General features: G+C 38.1%; 1 protein-coding gene across 3 annotated transcripts in view; it reads right to left on the reverse strand.

Annotated features, from left to right (window-relative positions):
- Positions 1–24,243, reverse strand: part of rassf3 (Ras association domain family member 3) — a 66,077-nt gene that overhangs the window by 23,573 nt on the left and 18,261 nt on the right. The window contains exon 1 of one of the 3 annotated variants that reach the window (XM_041976988.1): positions 3,419–3,956. The exons of the other annotated variants lie outside the window; for them this stretch is intronic. Within the exon in view, the coding sequence (XP_041832922.1) occupies positions 3,419–3,541 (123 nt within the window). The 5' untranslated portion in view covers positions 3,542–3,956. Of the gene's footprint in view, positions 1–3,418; positions 3,957–24,243 lie in introns of those variants that run through there. 3 annotated transcript variants of the gene reach the window in all.

Genomic DNA, 24,243 nt, shown 5'->3' on the forward strand with positions numbered 1-24,243 from the left:
ACTTTGCTGGGATTTTTGCTGGTAAACCTTTAACCTACATAGTGCAATATTCAATAAATATATTTCTTTAAATCTGTTGTAAACAATCCAGGAGCCATGTATGTTCTGTACATAGATTTTAAATGCATTTTTTTCAGAAATTAAGTACCTTATTAACCTATTTTATGTGATTTAATTAAAACTTTTGGGGCACAAAAATGAACAAATTTGAGATCACACCCAGGTGTTAGCCTTATGCACACAGAAGAAGAGGGGCCTTATTAGGACGTAGCTGGGGCAACAGATGGATCTTACAAGTTTCAGATGGCAGACTCCACCAGGAAGCCGTTTTAACCCACAGTAAGTGTTGTCGCTGACATCTTTTCCCTCTTTTTCTATATTTTCTTTGGTTTCACATATGTACCAAAGCAAATAAGCCTTGTTAAACCTAAGAAATTAATTAAAATGATCAGCTCACTTGCCTGGATATAAGGGATGAAAACACTGTGTATATGCATTAAAAAATGTCAACTACGCAAGCATTTCTGGTTTTCAGAAATATAACACAGTAGCATTTTCTCCTGCAGAGAGAGCCGAGTTTGCAAGTACATGAGAAGTGTTGCATAACTCTCACACTTATTGGGTGGGAGTTGGCTGCCTTAACGCAAATGTTATCCCCACCTGTTTAGTCATTTAAAAGCTGCAAAGCAAGCAGGTGCTGGACTGGATCATCTGTAGGGATGTTTTACTCGAAGGCAACCTTCGTCTGATGACAGACTTATTTCTCGAAGCATTACAAGATAGCAAGGTGTTTGATTTATGCTCTTTGGCTTGCTGGTTCCATCTGACTAAATTTTAACATCCAAAACCTAATGCAACAACTCTTAAAAGAAAAGGCGATGAGAAAAAGAGATCCATTTTTAAACGGTCATAGTTCAAAAACCTGTGTTCATATTTTCAAGTATACAAAACGCCGAAGTTGAGAGTCCCCAATATAAGCACAATCAAAGGCAAATGTCTTGGAAATGGTTCCAAGTCTGAGCAGCTACTTGACCCTGCAGTAATTAACTAATTCATGGTCAGCTGAAAGCGGTGAGTGAAGAACAAGCTGCTGACATTCATCCATTAAACAAGCACAATGCAATCACTGTCACAGTAAACTACATTACACGTCCTGTGCCATGCTGCTGTCGGACTAAACGAAACCTAAAGTAGACACACACTACAATATCAAACAGGTTCTTTATTTCTCTGACTGTTGCAAAATAAGATTAATTCTAGGCAGTGGAGAGGTCTCATCTGCAACATGGTTCATCTTATTAAGTCTAAAAAATGACAAAAACACCACACACAAGCCTACAGTCTGCAGGGATGATTTGAATTGAAGATGAGCTGCTTTAGCTGTCCACTGCACATGTGGTGGTGCTGGGGGGTGGGGGGGGTTGGGTGGGATTACCCTCCAGTGTTTTCTCATGTGACGCTCAGACCCGCTGGTCAGTGTGACATTTCCCCGACAGAAACACCATTCACACACTGAAAACGTGGTGGAACAGTGTGTGTGTGTGTGTTGGTGGGGGAGTGGGAGTAAAACCCTGCTTCAGGCTAGAGATAAAGCCCCCTTACATCTCAGTCATTTCACTATTTGAACATCCAGGATCAGTTTATCACCCATTTATTTGTCTTTTTTTGTCCTCCTCTTCGCTGTTTACACTCTTATGTCACTTTCTCCTTCACAATGTAGCAGATACCCCAACGAGAAATGTCTCCTGGGAGTCACTCTTCAGTAAGAACTATATAAGAGCTGCATGTCTGTTGCTACCATTTTAGCTGTTACAGCAACTTTCCCTAGAAGTCGACACACTTCCGTATTTTCTCATTTATGCAAACACCATTCACCTCAATGACACAAGTTCTATAAAGCAAAAAAAGCTGATACTGTTGCTTCTAGCAAGGAGAAATCCAAGTATGTGATTCATTTAGTCAAATATGTTCACTGTGATATGGTTTGTCCTCCAGAGTGCAGTAATCTTATGTATTTCACCATAATCCATCTGCAGACTTCATTCTTATCTAAATTTAAGGAATCTTTATCAGAAATGTGCATGTAAAAATATCAAAAACACTCAGTAATCCAGCTTCAGCTGTAGTTTTTCCCAAATTTTTAAGAAAAACTTGCAGATTTACTTAATTACATACACCAAGTTTCAGTAACTTCCCTTTTATTCAAAATCTCCTTCCACCATGAAAATATTTAAATGGAAAATACCGATGGATAATCTGGCATTTGCTGACAAAGTTTAATTTTAAAAATACTGCTGGCATTAAGCTTTAGCCAGTACCAGTATTTAAACTGTTCCTGCCTCATAGATATAAGTACACATCAACAGGAGCCTTCTTTTTTTCTGATACACAACCAGTCATTTCATATAGTGGTGGCACACATTTTTCCCAAAGGACACATTCACTCTCCGGTTGTAATTACTGTTGTGGGAAACCACCACACAGCTGCTAGCACCCCCATTTCAGGTCCAAAGCCACAGTTTATTGCAGCACAGGTCACAATCCCTCCTTGCAGCATTGTGTGAATCCACAAACATTAAAGAATGAAGACCTATGGAAAAGTTAAGGGTCAAGCATGGCTGCAGAATCTGCAAGCAAGTCACATCAGACACAAATATTAAGTGGGCAAAAAAGAAGAATGGCTCAATTCTGTTACAGTATGCTGAGTCTTCAAGGGATGGAACAAACCAGCTGTGTTTGGAGGACTGTCTGAGATACAGGGAACACAAGGATGACTTGAGGACTGTAGCAGGCCAGAATTTAGTCAGAGACTCTAAGACTGACCTAATTTATTGGGCTCCAGACATGATCAAACCAAATGTTAATGGATTTATGTCAATCCAGTTCTTAGCCCAGACCCATTTCAGAAAAGATTTCAGTGGTGGCGCCATCTAATTCCCAGACATTATTATTATTAAGAAAATACCATCACCATCTCAATGATTCTGAGATAAATGCAATAAAACTATTTGTATGGGGGGAAACTCGCTCCCCTTTAAAGTGGAATTGCATGACAAGATGCCAAATGTGAAATTAACATGGAAGCGAAACCAGCTGCAAAAACTAGAAAAGCGGGATTTAAACCACAAACTGAGCTGCTGTTATTTAAATACTCCTGCAACTTGCAGCACCTGCCAAACTACACTGACAATCATTATTTTATTTGCATTTTGATCCAAAGACAAACTAATGCGAGAGGAAAAACTTTAAATATAAGAAACATTGAAGATTTTCCTCATATTTTTAACCCTAATAAGAATCTAAAAATCATGAGCTTTATCAATTCTGCCTTACTGAGTGATTTAAACTAAACACAACAGGTGAATCTAATTATAAAGTGGTTATTCATTTTAAAAACTGACAGGTTTTCGGTTTTTACCTTGTACTCTGAGACTTTCCCGAGAGGTTTTTTGAAGAAAGAAGTCCTGGCCGTGAAAAAGTACTCTTCGGAGTCCTCCTCCAAGCTGCTGTAGCCACTGCTCATCGTGCTATTCCACGTCATTTGCGGAAAAAACGTATCTATTCGGACCAGATCGCATCAAACACCCCCAAAACTAAGCAACTGTAAGCTTGAAACAGATTCCAGAAACTGTAAAAAACCCAAACCTCTGACTGTGTCCACAGTCTCTGAGGTTTACTGCGAGGATTTCCTCTTTCAAATCCGCTCAACTGTCTCCCAGTCGCCTGCCTTCCTCCTCTCCCGTCACTCGCTTCACTCCACCGGCATGACCAAAACTTATTGAAACGTCAACATTTTTAAAGAGGGATAGAAAAGAAACCCCCAAACGTCCTCTCCAGCAAACATAATGAGGCCCATAAACTTGTAACAATTCGCAAATTATAAAAGAGAAGCAACATAATCCACAGAAAGTTTCTTTTAAACGACGCCTATCCCGTTAACTGGTGAGTGTGTATGGTGTCTGTGTGACAGCTAGAAAGCTACAGTAAGGAACCGCCTACTACAAGCACGACCTCCAACCAACCAATCAGCTGCTTCATGATTTATATAACCACGCCCAATACAACAGGCTAGCCAATCAGCGCTTCCAAATCTAGTTTAAGTAGCAGATAAAGAGAACAGATGGGAAAAATAAGTCAAAATCAGTCTTGCATATACTTTTTAAAGGATTTAGTTATATTTAGTTTGTTTTCTGAATTAGTTTGGTCATTGCACAATGTTGTACAAGGTAATTTAAAAAGTGCTTCAGTGAAAAGTCACTTCACCTCATTCACACAAAACACAATGAAGCCAAGCCAAGCCAACTTTATTTATAAAGCACTTGAAATAGACAGTACTGATCAAAGTGCTGAACAGTGACATCATATAAACATTTAAAAAGACATTAAACAAAATTAAAAACACAATAAAACAATGTACATTAAGACCAAATAATAAAATAAAAATAATTTAAACAAGATATACAAACCAAGAATAAATTTACCAGCATCTCTAAAACAAAGTCAGGGGGTAGCTGTGGAACAGCATGTTGCTGCTGGAACTTTTCCCCTCATTTAATTTCAGACAGATATGTTGTAAATACAAAAATAAATTTAAAAATAAGCAAAAAGCAGTCTTACCTCGATCAACAGGCAACAAACCAGTGCAAACTTTCTAAGCTTTTTCCTCTGCAGCATGCTTTCCCTGCTCTAACTAGCATCAAGTAAGCCAAAAACACAGGCACCAAAGGGCTTTAATAGCTACTGTTGCTGGACTGACGCATTCGGAGTGTGTTTAATTGCAATGTCCAACGTCGACATTTTCTTTTTTGGGTGGAACCAGACTTTTCACACTTTCTTAAAGCAGCAGTTCTAGTGGCTTTCATGTCTGTTCATGGTTGGGGGTGAATATTAACACCTTCCAGTTGGGTCCTTAGGCCCTTAGGGTGTTTGCTGATGCTCATTTTGTTCACTCAGTGAACCTGAGAAGTGGCCTTAGGTGAGAAGAGGATTTTATGCCCATGTCATTTTGCCTTCATAGACAGTCCAACCAAAGAAAAAACTGAAAGTCAAGACAGAAACTAAAAGACTCACATCCGTGTCACTTAGAAAGTATCTAGTGACAACAGCACTGTGCAATCCATGTTTCTTTTACTGTGAGATGTTCTGTGGCCATATAAATGTTTGCCCTGAACAATGAGAAGTTCTGAATCTAATCAGCCAAACCCAAAGATGTTTTTGTGTGGTGTGGTTTGGATCTATCAGATGGTGCCGTTTTGGTTAAAAAATCCAGCCAAACATTTAACCATTTACAGAAAAAAAGGTCTGGACTTTGGCATAAAAATAGTCAACTGAATGCATCATTGTTGACAGTCAGTATGGTTATTTTTGGATAAGCAACCTGTATTTAAGATAACTCAGGATGAAGCAGACAACTCACAAAACAACTTTCATTCCTCTCATTGCAGTAGACAAAAATCTTTCTAATTTTTTTATGCTTCGATACCTATGTGTGGAACAAATCATAATCTAAAAAGACCTGCAACATGATTAGCAGAAAACAGTCATTTTCCATAAAAGCTGACATTTTGAGTTGATGATGGCACAGTAAGGGAAACAATTCACCCAACAGATGTAAAAAAAATTCCAGTAAACATTAAATTCAAAAGCCACAAATCTCCAAATTGTGCTGAATGGCAAGTCAGGAAGTTTCATCCTTTAAGACGCTGTTGTTTGTGAGAAACTGAACCCTGATCAGGTTGATGAAAAGGTACTTGAGACGATGACAGAAAACAGTGACCTGATAGTGAAATGAGGGAAGGTGAGGGAAAATAGTTTAATTTCTACACCATTATACAAATAAATTGTTTAAAAATCATACAATGTGATTTCCTGGATTTTTATTCATGTTTAGTCTCTCGCAGTTGAAGTGTGTCTGATAAAAATTACAGACCTCTGCTGTGTGGTGATGGCATTTTAGAATGGCATCTATGGGGATTTCTCATTGCCACAAATAAGTTCCTACATATGGTTTTCTGCATGTTTAGTGAGTCTCTGCTTGACATTCTGCTGCTAATTTTTAAATATAATCTATAAATGCCTGTTTAACAATGTGCTTGTAATATTTTTTATAACAGTATGAGTAATAAGACATAGCCATGTTGTCGTCATTCAGCTCCATAAAACAGATTAGTTCTGAAAGCACTGAAAGTGGATCATGCTCTATGTTTAGTTAGAAAGCAACCTGATCTGGTGAGTTTATGTGGTTGTAAAAAGGCTAAAAGATTCATTCATTTTTTAGCGTGCAGTGTTAAAGCCCCTTATATCATCTCTTCATGGACCAACAAATGGAAACTATTAGTGAGCAGTGGGGCAATTAAAAGGGACTTCTTTTTGAAGCTACTTTCAGGACCATGTTTCCTAACTGAACATGAAGTAAAAGGTTTTTACAATAAACTGTTCACGTAAAGAGTAACAGCCCACCCAGCTGCAAGAAAGCCACAAATATCAGCAAAGCGGCTTCAGCTGTGGAGTGAAATCTACGGAACATCTGCAGTAAATCAAGCCTAACCCACTCATACACACACATACACGCACATGCAATGGCAGAAGCTGCCACTGGACACACTGGAAGAATTTTAGAAACACAGGCTCTAATTTAAAACCAGAAGGGTTAGAAAAGGGACCAAATATAAATATGGCATATGTGTGGCAGCCAAACCAAAATCGGGTTCTTTAATACTGCAGAGATGTGCCAAAAACACACATTTGAAGTTCGAACACACAGATAAGGGCACAGATAAGCATTCATCTCCTCTTGTACTTTAGTGTCCAGCTTCCTGTGTGGATTAACTTGCTCTAACTGTTTTTATAGTGATAGTTATTCAGAAAAGCTTCATTAATTCATTATTTCTTACAGGCCATTCTTTGTCATAAACGTTCCAAGATTATATAGTAAAGCTTTGTTAATGCAAACAACGGTGTACTTATAAATAGAACAATCTAAATATACACCCCTACTGCATGCATGGCTGTAAATTTCCTCCACTGTGTCCTGCGCTTTAGTTACAAATGTATGTGACTGCATGCACAGGAAGACACACACTCGTTGGAGTCAGCTCCTGCAGGACTCCTACAAGTGCTCTCAGTGGGGGTGTGTGAAATCACTCCTGACATTTTTCTCACACACGTGGAATTTCATTCTCATATATCCAGTTTAACTGGACCGAGCCACACCCAGGACAAACACTAACACTCGTGTGCAAAGAGCTGTATGTGTGAGTAGTCACTGGTGTTAATCCGCTGTCCAGTCAGTTTGGCCTGGAGCCAGTCTGGTTAAACATTATTGGCATTCCAGTGCAGACAGCTCCCAACTAACATGCAGCCACTGTGCAGAGTCTGAGGAGGGATTAAAAGCAGCTTGACATCAAAATGTGCTTGATTTGAATCGTGCTGTTAAGTTAGTGAGGGAAAATGTGGGGAAAAAATGGGGAAAGGGAAGCAGCAAAGGTCCTGCAAGTCCAACCAGGAACTTAACTGCCGAAGGCATGTGAGTGGTACGCACCCTCTAAACTTATTCCCTGAGTCGAGCTAGTTATAGCTATTAAACACTCCTTTGTAGCTTTTTTTTCCTCTTAAAACCTCATTTAAACCTTTCCCACAAACATTTAACTTTCATGAAAGTTAATAATCCCGATGTATATTTTGGTAACATCTGGCAAAGGGACTGCCGATGAAAATCAGTATGGTGGCCCACTTTGTCTACATGTACATTTAACCTGTTTATAAGGTGATTAACACATATTGTCAATTTTAAATAAATAAATTAGAATTAGAAAAAAAAGCAGTACACTTGTGTTTGCTTAGAAGTAGGAAGTATTATAGCCACATACTCACTGACAGCTTTAGAGACAGAGAAGGTTTTTTGTAGGAAAGCTGGTTAGGTGAGATGGATGATCTGCAGATGACCATTTCATAGATTCCACCACTGACAGAGACTATTATATTTAAAACACACAGTCTGCAGTGCTGGTCAGTCAGAGTTATTTTGGAAATTTTCTTTATTTATTGACAATTAACAATGGGGCTGCAACAACCTGAAATACTGTCACATTTATAGATTGAAGATATGTATTTCTATTAACTCCTTACGACTCTGAAGAACTAAGAATAGAAATGGCCTGCTAGTTACAAATTTAGGTCAAGAGTCCATTTCAAGTCAGGTCGTAACTATTTCCTAAACCTAAATAAGCAATAGTTACTCATTCCATGAAAAAACTTTAACCTCCTGCCGGGATGTCCAATAAATTACTTATATTGTTGCTGTACTAATCAAACTCTAAATCTAGACTAATACCAGTTTGATATGTTAATATTTACAGTTTTTTTTTAATGCCAAAACGATACATTTAACAGGTATTCTGTAGTGTACCAGGGTTTATAACACATTTTATACTTTTCATGCATTTCTTCATTTTGACGTTTTTGTTATTTTGTATAAAGTTTTAAGTTTGTAGTACTTGGTACTACTGGTACAGACTGCAGAAGCTGGTGGATGTCACATTATTTTGCATTTAGAGTTAGTCCATCTACCTTAATCTGCCTCATTTGATCACATATTAATCATATTATTATACTGTAGTGGAAGACAACTGTAAAACTGTAGTTCCCCTTTGTCCATCATATGAAATTAGTCTGTTACAGTGTTTCAGTCTCCATGACCAGAACAAATCCTGTGGGAAAATCTGTCTGCAGTTAAATGTCTAGTTAAACATTAATTTAGTTTCAAAGCAGAACAGGCTGTAACAGACATCACTGTCTCCTCAGATGGGACTGCAGACATCAAAGCATGAGCTCCATGTGCACAGATGAAATTAAGATGTGTTCATCCAAATCTGAAGTCACTCCTGGTTGAGAGTCAGTTTATAACAAAAAAAGTGTTTACTTTATTCAGCAAACACAGTATGTACAGAGCAGACTGATATTCTTATAAAGCCATTAGGACTACAGTACCAGCCAAAAGTTTGGACACACTTTCCCAATAAATCCAAAGGGGAAATGTGTCCAAACTTTTGACTGGTAGTGTATATGGAGAAGAGCAAGGGAGGATGGATGGCTGACAAAATATTGCACTTTTAGGAGTTTTTTCCCTTTTTTTCTAACTGAAAAACAGTAGTCAGAGCTACTTCTTTTACCATGTCTCAAATCATGGTAATGAAAGGTTCTTTAACTTTACAAAGCCTTAAAGGTCAAACTGTGAGGAATGTGTTGTATTTGGAAAACCAGGATCAAGACAAAAGAAAAAGGTTCAGAAAAAAGGAGGAAACAATGGTAAAAATTCCCTCGGGGCTCTTATGTCTCTTTTTGTAAAGAAGCTCTTATTATTTGTGGGTGTCATTAGTGCACAGGTGTGTATAGTCATTTGGGAGGGATTCTTTTTTTTCTGATGGTAGGTGTGTGTCTGTTGTCTAATTAAAAGGCAGGGAGGTCCGGTGCATGGTGGGTATTTGTGGGTTATAAGTACTCTAAAAGTGGGAACCAACTGGGGTGTGTTTCTGTTGGGAAACTCCCGTCAACAAAAGACAAATGACTTTCTAGAGGGCTGACACAGGTTTTATAAAACCTTTCACGCAATGAGTATAAAATTTAGAATATGTAAAGTGAGAAAACTCTTAAACAGCATATAGTGTCACATAATAGATTTTTGCCCTTTTACCGTTTTGTTTATGTACGTGACGACCTTTAGAGTTGTTAAATAAGCATAAGTTCTTTCACACATTCACAAGTTTGTGCCTCATCTGAGGGAAAAAAGTTGTCCTCTTTAACCTGTGACTGTCATCCCCAACTCAGGTCCTTAAGGCCCACTTAAAATGTCTCCCTGCTTCAACACACCTGACACTAATTAACGTTTCATTAGCAGACTTAGCAGATCCATTTAATCTGAATCAGCTGTGTTGCAGCAAGGAGACATCTACCTGCAGAATAGTGGGCCTTGAGGACCAGGGTTGGGGATCACTGAGTTCCTTGATGCTGGCTTGATACATAGAATCACATACCCTCCCTTGCTGGCTCAGAGGCACGTGACACCAATGTACAATGGAGAAAAGTCAGTCCTAGCTTAAAAGGGCTGGAATTTCAGTTATTTTAAGTCAGCAAAACTAATTTTCCAGCAACTGATCACTAGAAAGTTTAAATATATTTTAGCTTTAAATAAACTGCTCCCCAAGCACTGTACATGGCTGCAAATTTTGGTGTTTCCTTGAGTCATACTGACAAAAGAAAGATTTCTTTTTCTTAACAGCTTAACACTGACAGAACAGCAAACTGCAACAGTTGCACGTTGGCAAGCAGCTCTGTTGTCACCACAACCGTCCACATATGCCGCTTTTCCATCACCCGGCTAGGAACAGGGCACGGCTTTGTGCAATTTGGTTCGGTAAAACCTGATCTCTGTTGTCTTTCCACAGCCAGCCGTACCCTAACCTGGTATGCGGGGTATAAGTCAAAAAGCAAAAGACGTGTCAGCTACATGATAGCCTGAAATCAAAGCAGTGTGATGCCTTCCTTATATTATAACAAAAAAGAATGGGACACAGAAACAAAGGAGGTGAATGGTGGACATCAAGCAGTTTTTTATCCTTTCTCGTGGCATCTGGTTTTAAATAACTAAAAATCCAGAGTATATATAAATACAGTGTTGCTCCCACTATGCTCTTATTACTGAACCGCATGGGAAGTGAGAATTCTTTTCACCAATTAAAGGATAGCAATTTGTCACGCTCCATCCTTTAATGTCAGATCAGTAAGGTTGAGACAGTAATGGGGGGGTCCCATAAAAGTAGGACAGCTTGGCCAGTTTTTGCCAGTTGACATGCAAAAAACATGTCCCCGAACCCCTTGGTGGTATTAGCTGCATACCACGGTTTCCACTAGTGGGTCCGCCAGCAAACTTAAACTATATAAAAAAATATATATAAATAAAAGATCATATTTGCAGGATGTAAACGACAAACATGGAAACAAAACAGGTTTGCATATAGTTGGTGTGAAATTCATGGCTAAATAACTGACAGCTGGAGTACTGTAGATCAGTGGTTCCCCAACCTGCCATGACCCCAAGATAACATGCATTTGTGTTTGTGGATAGTGGTTTTTGGTGGATTCGGTTCACTTTGAAAGCACCAAAATTAGCTTCTCCTGCTGAGGTAATGCCAAATTTGGATTTTTAATATGGCCCGAGTATTGACTTTGTTGTTTATGCATGAATGTATAAAAAATGAATGTGTCCCCATTTTCACAGAAAAATCTCTTTGCATTAACACATTAATTTGGACAGTCCTAATAACATTTATTTGACAAATGTGGGCTTTTTTTTTTCCTTTTTGGGGATCTGGCACCCCCTGAAATTATCTTGGGCCCCTTAGTTTGGGAAAGGTTCCTATGAAAGTTTGTGATACAGTATTACAGTATTACAGCCTTTAGATTGTGCGTACAGGTCACCTTCATCTCAAGTACACAAAGCTTTCATATCTGAAGACATGCACAAAAGTCACTCCAAACACATCAAGATATACAGTAAACGTAGCACAGCAGATAAACAAATACATAATTTATGTTCAAAATATGGCTGTTTGCTCTGGACTTAGATCCTGGTCCTTTCTTAAAAAGGTGTTATACATGCTGCCTACTATTTAGTCCATTATTTCTACATGCAGATTTTTTATTTTAATGCAGGAATAGCTGGACTGAAAAGAAATAAGTAAAACTTCAACTCTAAAAAGACAAGAGTGATGAGAAAAATCAACCATTGAGTTAAATAAACCTATCTGGTCTTGTGGCTGAAGTTAAAAAATTCTTAAGCTTGAGAATCTGATTAAGAACTTTTGCAAACACACACATTAATGGCAGGTCTACTAAAAAAGTCCTCCAAGGTGTCAGTAACTTTGCAGACTGAGCAGCGTAGCTTACTGAATGGTCTTTCTAACACTACAGAACACATGAATTTAAGCGTGTGGACGCTCTTGTTTCAGTGTTGCAGGTGTCAAATATCCAACCTAAGTATCAAGTTGTGTTTTGGACTCATTAGGCACAATGTGTGAGATGCACATTTTGCACGTCTTTGGAAAATCTAACTTAGACAGATGGCTGCAGGATGTTTTTGGAATTAGATGCTAACAGTTATAATTTAGAGTGTCCCTGCATCCTGTTTTACACCAGGAGACCCAGTATTTCATCCTGACAGACAAAACAGCAAGTGTCTCATGATCAAAGAGCAGAGGAATGCTGTTTGAAGATCACGTGCAGGTGTATAAGATAATCACTGACAGGCAGTGAGAGCAGGCATGAAGGCTTAGACTCAGATACTGCAGCCGTGTAGGTTTACACTGGAGCCGTGAGAGCAAAAGGACACGGCTATTGATGATTAATGTGGGAGAGACAGGGAGGACTTTTTTTTTTTGCCTTTAAGTTTTAAGGTCAGACACAGTTCAAACATCAGAATTTCAGAAATAAGAAAACAAAAATTATCGCTATGGGAATATTTGGTGGAAAATGTGTCCACCAAGTCTAAGTAGCTTACAGATGTTTCCTTTCCTTTCCTCAAACCTTGTTTCTACATCCATGTGTTTTACCAGTGCTTCAGTAAGATACACAAACTATCCCTCACACTGTTCAACTTTAGGAAATTTCTTTTTGATGGATGAAAACTTCCCCGCAGCAATGAGAAGCTCATTTTAGCAGTTTTTTTTATATCAAGTTTATATACTATTTACATGAAAAATTGGCAAAAATAATAAAACAAGAGGAAAAACAAGTTAAAGAAGTGAGTCTGCCTGGTAGCTGTTTTTCAGAAAGATGTTAAAATGTTTATGAATCACAAATTGGAAATCTGTGGCAAAGGTTTACATTTTCAAGGCACTTAAGGAAAATTTATGAGGCATAGTTTTGTATATTTATCTGAAATGATGTTGACTCCCATAAAAATTAATGCAACTCTGATTGATTATGATGCATATAGACCTGCTCCTCAGGAACAAACTAAGGCTTATAAGTTGTGTTTCACACTGCTAAAAGCAGCAACAAATACCAAAATAGCACAATTTGATTAACCTCACTTTCCTCAGTGTCATTGTGACAAGAATCCTGTGGTGTGAACATATCAAATTACAACAGTACTTAAATTATCCCAGTGTTTCAACCACAGATATGATTCTGCATCAGAGGAGATTAAAGCCCAATGGATAGACTTCTTAGAGTTTTTTATGGGCAGTGTTCCAGTAACTGCTGGCAAAACCCTTTTATAATGAGCCAGTTCAGGTCAGGTCAGTTCAGTGCCCAAAAGATCCAACTTTTTGTGTGTGAACTGCAGATGCTCAGGAAATAATTAGGTTACAGTGTGCTGATTGAGAATATAGCTTCCATAATCCTGCCAACCTGCACACTTTGCAGGGTCTGAGCAGTTTATGCATTTTAGCTTGTCTTAAGCCTGGTACACATATAAGGATATTTGGACTGTATTTGTCCCGATTTTGCCTCCTCCCGACCTCGGATTTCCCTGTCCAATTATTATTTGGTCTGAGGTGTGTTACCAGCCGATTTGTCCCGATAATCCAATCCGAAACGGGTCGTAGCCGACAATTTGGAACAGTGAACATGTTTAATATTTCAATGCCGATTTCTGTGGAACGCCGATTACGCGTACATTATGACTGCGTGGGTAGTGACGTGGTGCGGAATGTAGCCAATCAGAGAGCGAGCTGGCTGGGGAACAAGAAAGTAAATAAAGTCCGTGTTCACGCAGTCTCCAGTCTGTTACTTTTTTCAGTTCTGGCTTTTTCTGTTAACAATAGTCCCAAGACCACCATCATTCCCTCGTCCTATATATCCCATTCCATGTTGTGTGTTGTGTTATTCGATTGTTACTATGTTTCTTCTTCGTTATTTGCCGGTTGTTGCCATGGTTTTTCTTCTACGTTTTTGCCGGTTGTTGCTATGGTTCTTCTTCTACATTTCAACGTTTGTCCGGCTCGGAGGATTAGATTGTATTTGAGTTACTGGACAGCATCGTCATGTGTGTGTTGTTCCATGATTACATTTTCAGAGCACACCATACACAGTATGATCATAACTGATTTTTTTTTTATCTTCACATGTGAGGTCTCAACCAGATAAAAAATCTCACAAGATTAAAAAATTTTTTATGTGTGTACCTGGCTTTAAAAACACAATCACTATTAAACTGTTGTTGAGGTGACTCAATCCACCCATTTTAAACCATGTTTTTGTGACACATGGCTTTCATTTCGCAACACACCCCACAAAGTCTGGCTCAAAGCTGGCATTATAGCAAGTATTTTCATACTGATGGCTGTGGCATGATTTAGAGGAAATGGTGTTTTCAGTAAAATAAAATTTTCTGCAGGACACAGAATTGAACAATCTAACAGGATAAGGAAAGGCAGCTGGCCTGAACTCACACAGTGGACAATAACAGAACTGTACAAGACACAGAGTCTCCAGTCAAACACACTCATACTCAGTCACAAACATTTAAACATTAAGTTTAACTCAATTTATGATTTATTGGCATAATAAGCCTTTTTTCCCTCTGCCAGTACAATCTTATGTCATCTGTACTCATACAGTCTTCAGATGAACTCAGTTTGAAACAAGATAAAAAGTTTTTCTAAAAAATGGACAATTGTTGGAGGTGAAGATATGGTTTTCTTGTCATGACGTTTTATATTATTTTACTTAAAATATTTTTTGCATTAATCTGAGGCCTGTCAGCATGCATTCAGTCAGCAGATATCCACTTATTCAATTTAGCTGACTGAGTCGCTGCATTGAGAGGCCTGTATGAATACTGAATGTGGGTCATTTACAGTGAAGTCTCATCCAGTTTGGTTGGTATCTTGGGTTGAGATCTTCCACCCAGATAACAGCTGGATCCAAGATAAACACAAACAAACAGGCTCTGTGCAACATGAAATGAACTCACCAGTACAAACAGAGCCTGCTGGAGTCCCACCCTGATAAAAATCTTTTTTTTTAACTTTGAACTTCCCATTAACGGAGCAGAAAAATGACCTCTTGATACACTGCTCCTGACTCCTGCATGCATGCTCAAGATTCAAATGGGTTAGATTTCAAGATTATGTTTTCAGAAGTGTGGCTACAGATTTGCAAACTGGTTTTAGTTATCATGTGTGGGCAAATAAACCTAAAAACACATCCTGTGTAAAGTCTTTGATTCCCACAGATCAGACATCTTATCATTAAGAATGATATATTTTTTTAAAAATTCTCTAGAGAATAAATGTGAAGAAGGTAAAGATGGACCATTGTTTGTGTTGCCATAAATGTAATTAATGCACGTTTAATGAATAAGCGTTGATTTTGCTCCATATTGACATGATAGCATCACACAGTTGCTGCTTTGTCAGTGGCACATCCATGATGACATCAACCACACCCCAAAGGTGCTCTAGTGGATGGAGAACTGGTGACTGTGGAGACCAAGAGTATAGTTGAAGAAAGCAGTTGGAGATGCTTTGAGCTTGTGACATGGTGCATTATCCTGCTGGAAGTAGCCATCAGAAGATGCTACAATGTGGTCATAAAGGGGTGGACATGGTCAGCAATAATACTCAGGTAGGCTGTGCTGGTTAAACATTGCCCAGTTGGTACTAAGGGGCGCAGAGTGGGCCAAAAAACTGTCCCCCACATCATTACACTACCAGCTGCCTTAACTACAGGGCAGGATGGATCCATGCTTTCATGTTCTTTACACTATTTTCTGACCTGACCATCTGAATGTTGCAGATGAAATGGCGACCAATCAGACCATATTCTATCGTCCAGTTTTGTCCTGTTCTTAGCTGACAGGAGGCACCCGGTGTGCTCTTCTGCTGTTGAAGCCCATCTTTTTCAAGGTTGGACGTGTTGTGTGTTCAGGGATGATATTCAACATGTCTTGGTTGGAACCAGTGCTTATTTGAGCTCCTGTTGCCTTTCCATCACATCTAATCAGTCTGTCCATTCACCTCTGACCTCTGACATTGACAAGGTATTTTGGTGCAGACAACTACTGCTCACTGGGTCTTTCCTTTTTTCATATAATTTTCTGCTATTGAACAGAGGTACCAAATAAAATGGCTGATGAGTGTATTTTACATTTCTGGGCTGCAAAAGGAGATATTCTTTTAGTATGGAGTGACTAGAAATATGCACAATGCATGTATTGTATCCATTTGTAAGGGTTATTACCTACTTTTTTGTAGAAGCATTTAAACCCGGCTCCTTTGTTTACATTTTAAGTTGGCTGCACAGTTGTTCATGTCAGGACACGTTGGCAACCAAATATAAGGAAAACGAGTGGAACCCGTCTGTTGTTGAGTCTCTAAGCTTTAGACTGGTGTAGTATTTCTGCAACAAGCAGCTGATGATGGGGGAGCTTTGTCTGTCAAACCAGCATCTGACTGAGGAGTTAATCCTGCACGATCCACAAAGATTACAGTTCAACACTGTTATAATCATCCCTTTGTTACTCCCTAAATGCTGTTTATGATTTTGTCTGCTTATATTTTTACAGTGGAGGATCTGGATAAAATTATGACAGAAAGCCCAATAGATACATAAATTTTATTATTTCTTTTCCACACATCATTTGGTTTTAATTTCATTATTGTCTTGAGAAGACAATGAGTCCTTAAAATATATTATTGCATCAATATAAAAACTTAAACGTACCAACAAATACAGTTGGACTGCTAATCAATACAATATATATTGTACTGACCTATCATTACGTCTTTTCCAATTTACACTTAATAAAAACATCTGCTTTAATTAATCAATGAGCCTCTATTAGTCTATTAGTGATATGGTGATATCTTGAAATTATCAGTTTGAGAATCACTAACTTATACAGCTATGGGTTGTTAACCTTGGGAGCAATGAACAACATTATTGGGCCTTCAGTGGAGCCTGCAGACATCTAGTAAGACAAAGTTTACTTTCAGGTAAACAATAAACAGAAACCTGAAAGCTTACTGAGTGAGTTAAAGGGTTAAATAAACTAATGTCTTCTTCACAGAAAGGTTGAGTTTAATGGCCTCTTAAAAAAAAATCTTTAAACAGCCATAAAAACGCCCTATTGAGGTTAAAGATGCCAGCATAATTTGAACTGTTCAAAACAGCTAAATATGAGTTTATGTTTTCAAACACCCCAATCAGTCCAACCCTAATGATAGAGCATTCATGGTTTCTGTGGAAATCTTAATGTTTCAGTGAATTTCAGAATGACTTTTTGTGGGTTTAACAAATGTTCTTCTGTGTAACACATGTTTTTAAGGTATCAGTAATATCTTTTTTTCACAACTTGGGTAATATATCAAAATTAAATCACATTCTGATTTAACTAACTTTTCCATCTGTACATCTTCCTGTCGGCAAAAGTGAAGTCTGTCTGCTATGTAAACATATTTTATCTTAACAAGTTTGGCTTTTTTTTTCTCAGGTTCTCCCTCCATTTCCTTCTCTGTGTTTGCCAGGTAAGACTTCGTTGTTTGTCTTTTGCTTAACACAATAGGCAGCTGATTAGAGCACTGGAGGAAAGGAAAGATTTACGAGAGATGCACGAAGAGGAAGAGCTGCACGATAAGCAGATGGCGATGATGTTTGTTTACAAGAACAACAGTATGAATCCAGATGTTTGATAGTGACAGGACAGGAGAGTGTGGTGGAGTCAAGTCTAATAGGAATATTGTTCGTTTGAGAGTTTTTGTGCCTTTCACAAAACTATCTAACTGTTGCAGTCAGTTATGGATTTAAATTACGTAGTTATTGTCAAGATAGTTAGTTAAGAAGGAAGAAAAAACTAGTATTTGTGTGGCAAAATTAGTTAATTTTTTTTCTTTTTTTTTTTAGGTGAGTTTTGTGAGTTGTTAAGTAATAAACTGCACATCACAAGCAAAGTTGACCCTTTATGCAACATTATCTGAGCAGTTTTAGTATCTAGAAAGGTAGCTTAGCATTAAGACTAAAACAAGGGTAAAAGGCTAACAGTGCAAAGCAGTTAGGCTTTGTGCGTTTGTAAAACATTCTGGTACTTTTAGACTATCTTGTCTTAGAAACACTGATACAGTGTTTTTCTCACTTTAAATATAAAACTAAATATGTTCATGGCTGGATAATGTTACTTTTAGATGGCTAACCAGGCCAGCTGTATTCTGTGTTTATGCTAAGCTAAGCTAGCTGCCCAGCATCATATTCGGTTTCTCTCAACAGTCAAGAACATTTAACAGAACATCCTGCACATTTTTAGAAATACAGTGGTAAAACTTTTTCCTCTTTGCTGAACCAAACTGAACTCTGACTTTCTTGGAGCAATAACACTGTAACAATAAACTGGGGCGCATGTGTTGTTTTGGTTTCATTAAAATGTTGTGAAGCAGTGAACCATGAATAATAATAATACAGTTTTTTTCTTTTAACTCCAAGTGATTTAGTGGTTGCATTTATGGGTTTTAGCTTGGGGGAGAGTGTGTGTTTTTGCTGAATTTCCACATTTAGGTACAACAATGATGTCTTGGTTTGATCATTTTCTTATTCACAAACATAAAACTGAGACATAGCTGCTTGTTTATACCCAGAAATACACAAACATGCATAAGCACACACTGGTTAGATAAGAGGAGAAATATTTGCTTTAATAAAGGTAAACGTCTATCTTTTTTTCTGCCATTCAAGGATACACTTCATTCTTTTTTAATCTCCCCTCAGTTTGGAAGAACTATTAAAATAATCAATCCCAATTTCTGCTGAACTTTCTGGTCTGTTGAGTTTTCATTCTCTAAGCAGTGGACTGCTTATAGGCTCAAAACAACACTGGGAAACATAGCAGACATGAAGTTAAGAACAAAAGTCACTAACATTTCTTAATTCTAACAATATCATCTTGTAAAAGAAATCACATCTACTTCACTAAACCTGAGCTACAATGATCCACGTAGCTTTTTAAATTTAGATCCTTAAATGCATCTGCAGGACTCTGATTAGACTTTTTGGGACCTGATTAAAGTGAAAGTGAAGGCAACCTAAAACCCATCAATTCAGAATTCTAACTGTAAATTGCAATTGAACTGTCACTGTTGAATCACAAAGACTGCATCACAAAGTGGGAAGACAGAACATTTACTAATGGACTAATGGAAACTCACTTTCATGTTATAAATGTTTTATTTACTTATGAAAATGATTTAAATAAAACTCAAAATCTTATGAAGCCTCATTATATATCATATAGAAGCTTAAACATACAGCAGTCTCAGTAGTTTTTTTCCATTAATTGTGAATTAAAGTGAATTCAGTCCAACATGAGGTTGAAATGAACTCAGGCTTTCTCAGTGGAATACAGTGTGTGTTTAGGAGTCCGTGCAAACATTATGTCAAGGCTAAAATAACATGACAGAACTGATCTTTGAATACAAAGAGTTCAAAACTACAAAAGACAGAAAGTCCAAGGTAAAACTATAAACTCTGATTACAGATAACAATTGTAGTACATGCCAAAGGTCAGAGTGACGAAGAGAAAAGTAATATCATGAAGGATAAGAATGAAAATCTGTGTGATAAAACAGATTAAGTGTGAGAAAATGAATAAACATTTTCTCGTTCAAAATGTTTTTCTGACTTGTTTGATCTGTGTGTGTTTGTGGTTGAGTATTTACTGCAGTATGATATCTCTTTGGTTCAAGCCTATAGCTGTTAATGGGTAACTATAAAACCTAGAGATAACAAAAGCAACTTTTCAAGTAACAACTGTGTTCTCTCTTTTAATTAATGTGCATCGTAGAGACTTCCATGGTCATATTCACACATTGCAATCCATGCCAATGATCACCATTAAAAATGACCTTGTGTAACTTTATTTAATTAAATCTAAAAACATAAAAAAGAGCAAGTTTCAGTAAGCTCTTTCCTCAGCAACTTTCCTTAACAGAGTACATTAATATTCTTGATATCCTCATGTTGTTTTGGATTAGTATCAATAGGCTGACATCACAGCAAGCATAAAAGCTATGTCCACATGGCACCGAAGCTGGTTCAGTGGTGAAAAAGGTGTGAAAACAGTGGCGAAAACTAGGGGGAAGGCTTCAATATCCCCATGACGTCACTGTAGTACATACTACAAGGCTGTGGGGGTGCTAAAGAGTAACACTCCAAAGCTAGAGTAAAACAACGCATGCACAGATAAAGGCTCACTGCGTGTTACAGGAAGTACACATTGGAAGCAGAGAAGTGAAGATAGCTGAGGACCTTTCTTTGGAGAAATGAATAAGTTGAGCTTCCTCTTCAAAAAATGCTTGACTACAAAGCATAAAAAACTTGAGGAAGGGTGGATTGGGAATTGGCGCGTGTTCTTCACATTGACGTCATATCCTCGAGTTGGTGCGGCTTCGCTGTCCGCACAGTACTGCAGTAGAGGTAGAGGTAGAGGACCCAAACCTATCCACTTTGGTACCTGGCTTCAGACATGGTCGGTTTCATGGAGGCTAATCCCTGGCTTCGTGGGGATGAAAGGGTGGTTTGCTAAAATACTTTTGCAGTTTTGCTGCAATGCGGCATCGTGGGGACGGCCCCTTAGTTTCTAATAAAAAGTGAGAATCAGCTACACAAGAATGTCTGCTCAGTCATCCAAAACCTGAAGACTTTCTTGTGTAGCTGATTCTCACTTTTTACTGTAAACAAGAGTTACTCATCATTGGATTCCCTCCCACATGACGTAAATGCAGCAATATGGGCCATAAAGTTGGGCGAGGTCTCAGAAGCAGTCAGTACTTTGTTTGAAGGGGTTAATATATGCATTTTATCAGACACTCATGATGGACAACTATCAGATTTTTATTAAAAGTAAAAAAGAAACTCAAAAAAAGAAGATAACTGTCTTTTCGTGCTGCTGCTCGTCTTTACAGTAAACCTAACTCCTTCTGAAAAGCCTGTGATCATTCCCAGACTTAGATGAATTATTACCAGTTTCAACCCAGCGGTGTTAACGAGCCCACCATTAGAGTCAAAGAGAAAACACATGAACATTCCTCTCTATCCTGACTCCCTGTTTTTTTCTCCCTCACTGTGCTGTATTTGCTTCCTCTCCTGCGCCTGTGTTTGCTTTTCCCAGCCGACAGGAAGTGGACCTTATTCTCTTTTCTCCTTGTAAGTCATTTACAGCCTCTCCTTACAGTTAAACCAATGACACTGAAGAACACTGTAACAGCCTGTACAGACACTCTGGGGGTGGTTACATAAACAACATTTTATAAAAGGAAAAAAAAGTATAAATTGCTTGGTGGGAACTCATAATATGTCTGTCTTGTGTTTTTATTCTTTTCTAGGTGCTAGGATCCAAGTCACTATAACATTTCTGCATGGAAAAGTAAGCTTTTTCACAATAAAGATGTCTTAAAGTGCTTGATATTTAAATAATTTAAGAAGAAATTACCTTTTGGTTGAACTGACCACAGCTTATGACTTCACTCTGATATTATTTTAAAGGAAACAAGCCAAAGTGGTTTAAATGCAGAAAACAGAAAATTGTGATACAAGATATAAAATAAATTCACTGTGTGGAAATTGGCCCAAATCTTTTTTTTTGGTACTTTTCAGTGGTTCTCGTGTCCAGGTCTCATGTGCTGCACATTCAGAGCAGCTGATTAAATTGACTGTTGATTACGTTAGTTGGAAGTTTAATAATAGTCAGAAGTTTGCCTCTAACAAGGTTTAATAACCCAGAGTGACGTCAAGCGTTAAATTTAATTTGTCCTGGCTGTGCTCTTGTGCTGTGTACAGTTGTAGCTCTATTTAGTCACATGTTTCACTGCATGTAAGTTTAGGCTGGTAATAGAGTCATACTGAGACTTACAGTTCATACACAAGTTTTAGAGGGTGTACTTAATCATTCGAGACCACGCTGTGTTCTTAAAATAAATCCAGCCCCATTGACCGCACAGGGCAGGAGGACTTTCCTGCACTAATATTACACTCTGGTAGAGTAAATGCCTCCGTGTGCTGGCTGACTGCCCTCTGAGAGGCGATAACTGACACAGGTGTGTATACATGACAGGGCAGATGGTGTAGTGTTGACTGGTACCATAGAAAGTGATGATTATTTTAAACAACACATGCGTAGAACCCAACAAATAAGTTCTGCATACACCACCGGTCAAAGATTTTACTGAAGTTCAAGCAGTTCAAAGTCTCCGTGTACTCTGAAATAAAAGCATAGAACAAATAAATGGATTTCATTAAAAACCAAGTTGTTTTCTAAACTTTTTACTCATCAAAACAGCCACCTTTGGCAGACTTTTCTATTTTTTTTTTAAATATACATTATTTTCCAGTTTGGGGGAAACTTACCCAATTAAATTGTGGTAGTTCATCGCTTACTTTATACAGTTTCAAGCTATTTATTGGACTTGAACTGCAGTTAAAAATTTCAGTTAAAACATTAAAAGAAATTAGGGTGAGAAAACAGTGACCCCCAGCCCTGGTCCTCAAGGCGCACTATCCTGCACATATCCAGTTGTGTTATTGGTATATGCTGCAACACAGTCCGTCAGGATTCAGTCTAGTCTGTTTGGAGTAGTGTGGGCGTGCATTCGGGCACTGGTGTGGGCCAAATTAGTGAACTCTGGTCCAATTGAAAACCAGGGCTCTCCATTCGCTTGCAAATGAACTCAGGTCCGGTGCGTTGACAGTGTGAAAGCAACCAGACCATCCAGCAGAGCAAAGAGAGAAAGTGGCGTAGGACTTGATGTATCATGACATGTCAGGTATGTCAGACTCTGTTTAAATCTGTATTAGGTTTGGGCACCAAAGTAAAAACAGAAACCCTAAGACTGAATAAATGTATTTTTGCTCCATTTCTTACTTGCGATGAACGAACCGTTTTCGGTCCTGGCCAATCAATGAGCTGGATTTTCTTCTTCTTTCTTGTCAGTCAGCAGTTGTTTCGGGAAATATCACCTCCTAGTCAGCAGCTGTTGTAACTGTGTGACATGGTGGAGGAGGTACTCCACTTGAGTAAAGTGCAGTATAAAAGCAACCAAACCAAATGAAGGTGTAAAAATGTTCGAATTACCTGGCCAATCGAACCCAGTCCCCTGGACTATCCTGGTATGAATGTGCCCTGTGATTTTTATTATAACTTTTTAAATAATGCTCTTGTTTGTGCCTTTTATGTTTGTAATATGGATGTTCTGTGCAGAAGGCACATAGTAGAACAATGACAAATTTATTCATGTGATTTGCTCTTTTGTTTCTCTCTTACAAACACAGAAATAGTCTAAAATATTGCTCTTTAATCAGGACTTTTACTCTTGTTACATATTTTAAATTTATGATCGACTGTGTTGTTATAAGGAAAAAGACATTAGTTGAGATTAAATCCCATTTTTAAGTGACTGAAAAGGGTTTATTACATAAAATGTGCATCTGGTTGGTTTCCAAAACCTGGTTCGAAGCCAATAAATGATGCTGCAACACATGAGAACGCATGACTGTCTTATGGGAACATATCATGTTATTATTGCTTACATTCAGTCTCTTGACAGTTTCTCCACCACAAACCACAAACAAATCGCCTTTCAGATGGCTCTGCACTTTAGAAATTAGGGATCTTAGAAATAATGGAATGAAACTAGCGTATTTTGTCAACGTTTCAGCTAGGAATCTTTGACAGGAATTTGCTTAAAGCTCACAAATCACCTCAAAGAAAATGCTTAGCTTTTCCACAAAGATCCATACACACACATCTTTATAGTAACTTAGACTAGAAACACACATGTATGAGTAAAGTTTCCACATCCCTTTCCTACATCAGCAACCACACACCGACCCCACCACACACGCAGCAAAAACATATTCTTATGAATCTACTGACACCCAACAACCCGTAAGACTGTGCTCAGCAGTACTCAGCAGTGTCAGCATCGGTTGAAAATGTGCTGAGCTAAACCTCCTCCCGCTGAAAGAATAAAACCACTTCAGTGGTGACGAGCGCTGGAGCCAAAACCTCAAAATGAAGAAATATTTAAATATCTAACTGCCAGACGGGATGCAAACAGAGAGGTGCTGATGATATCTGTCAGGTTAATTATCAATTTACTGTGAAACATGAACAAGCAAATTTTAGGAATTTATAAGAAAAATAGAGTCAGACAAGACTAATCAATCTGTATGTGTCATGAAATGCAATTGTTCCTTAAA

This window comes from Melanotaenia boesemani, chromosome 23 (genome assembly GCF_017639745.1).
Source record: "Melanotaenia boesemani isolate fMelBoe1 chromosome 23, fMelBoe1.pri, whole genome shotgun sequence".
Taxonomy (NCBI): Eukaryota; Metazoa; Chordata; class Actinopteri; order Atheriniformes; family Melanotaeniidae; genus Melanotaenia; species Melanotaenia boesemani.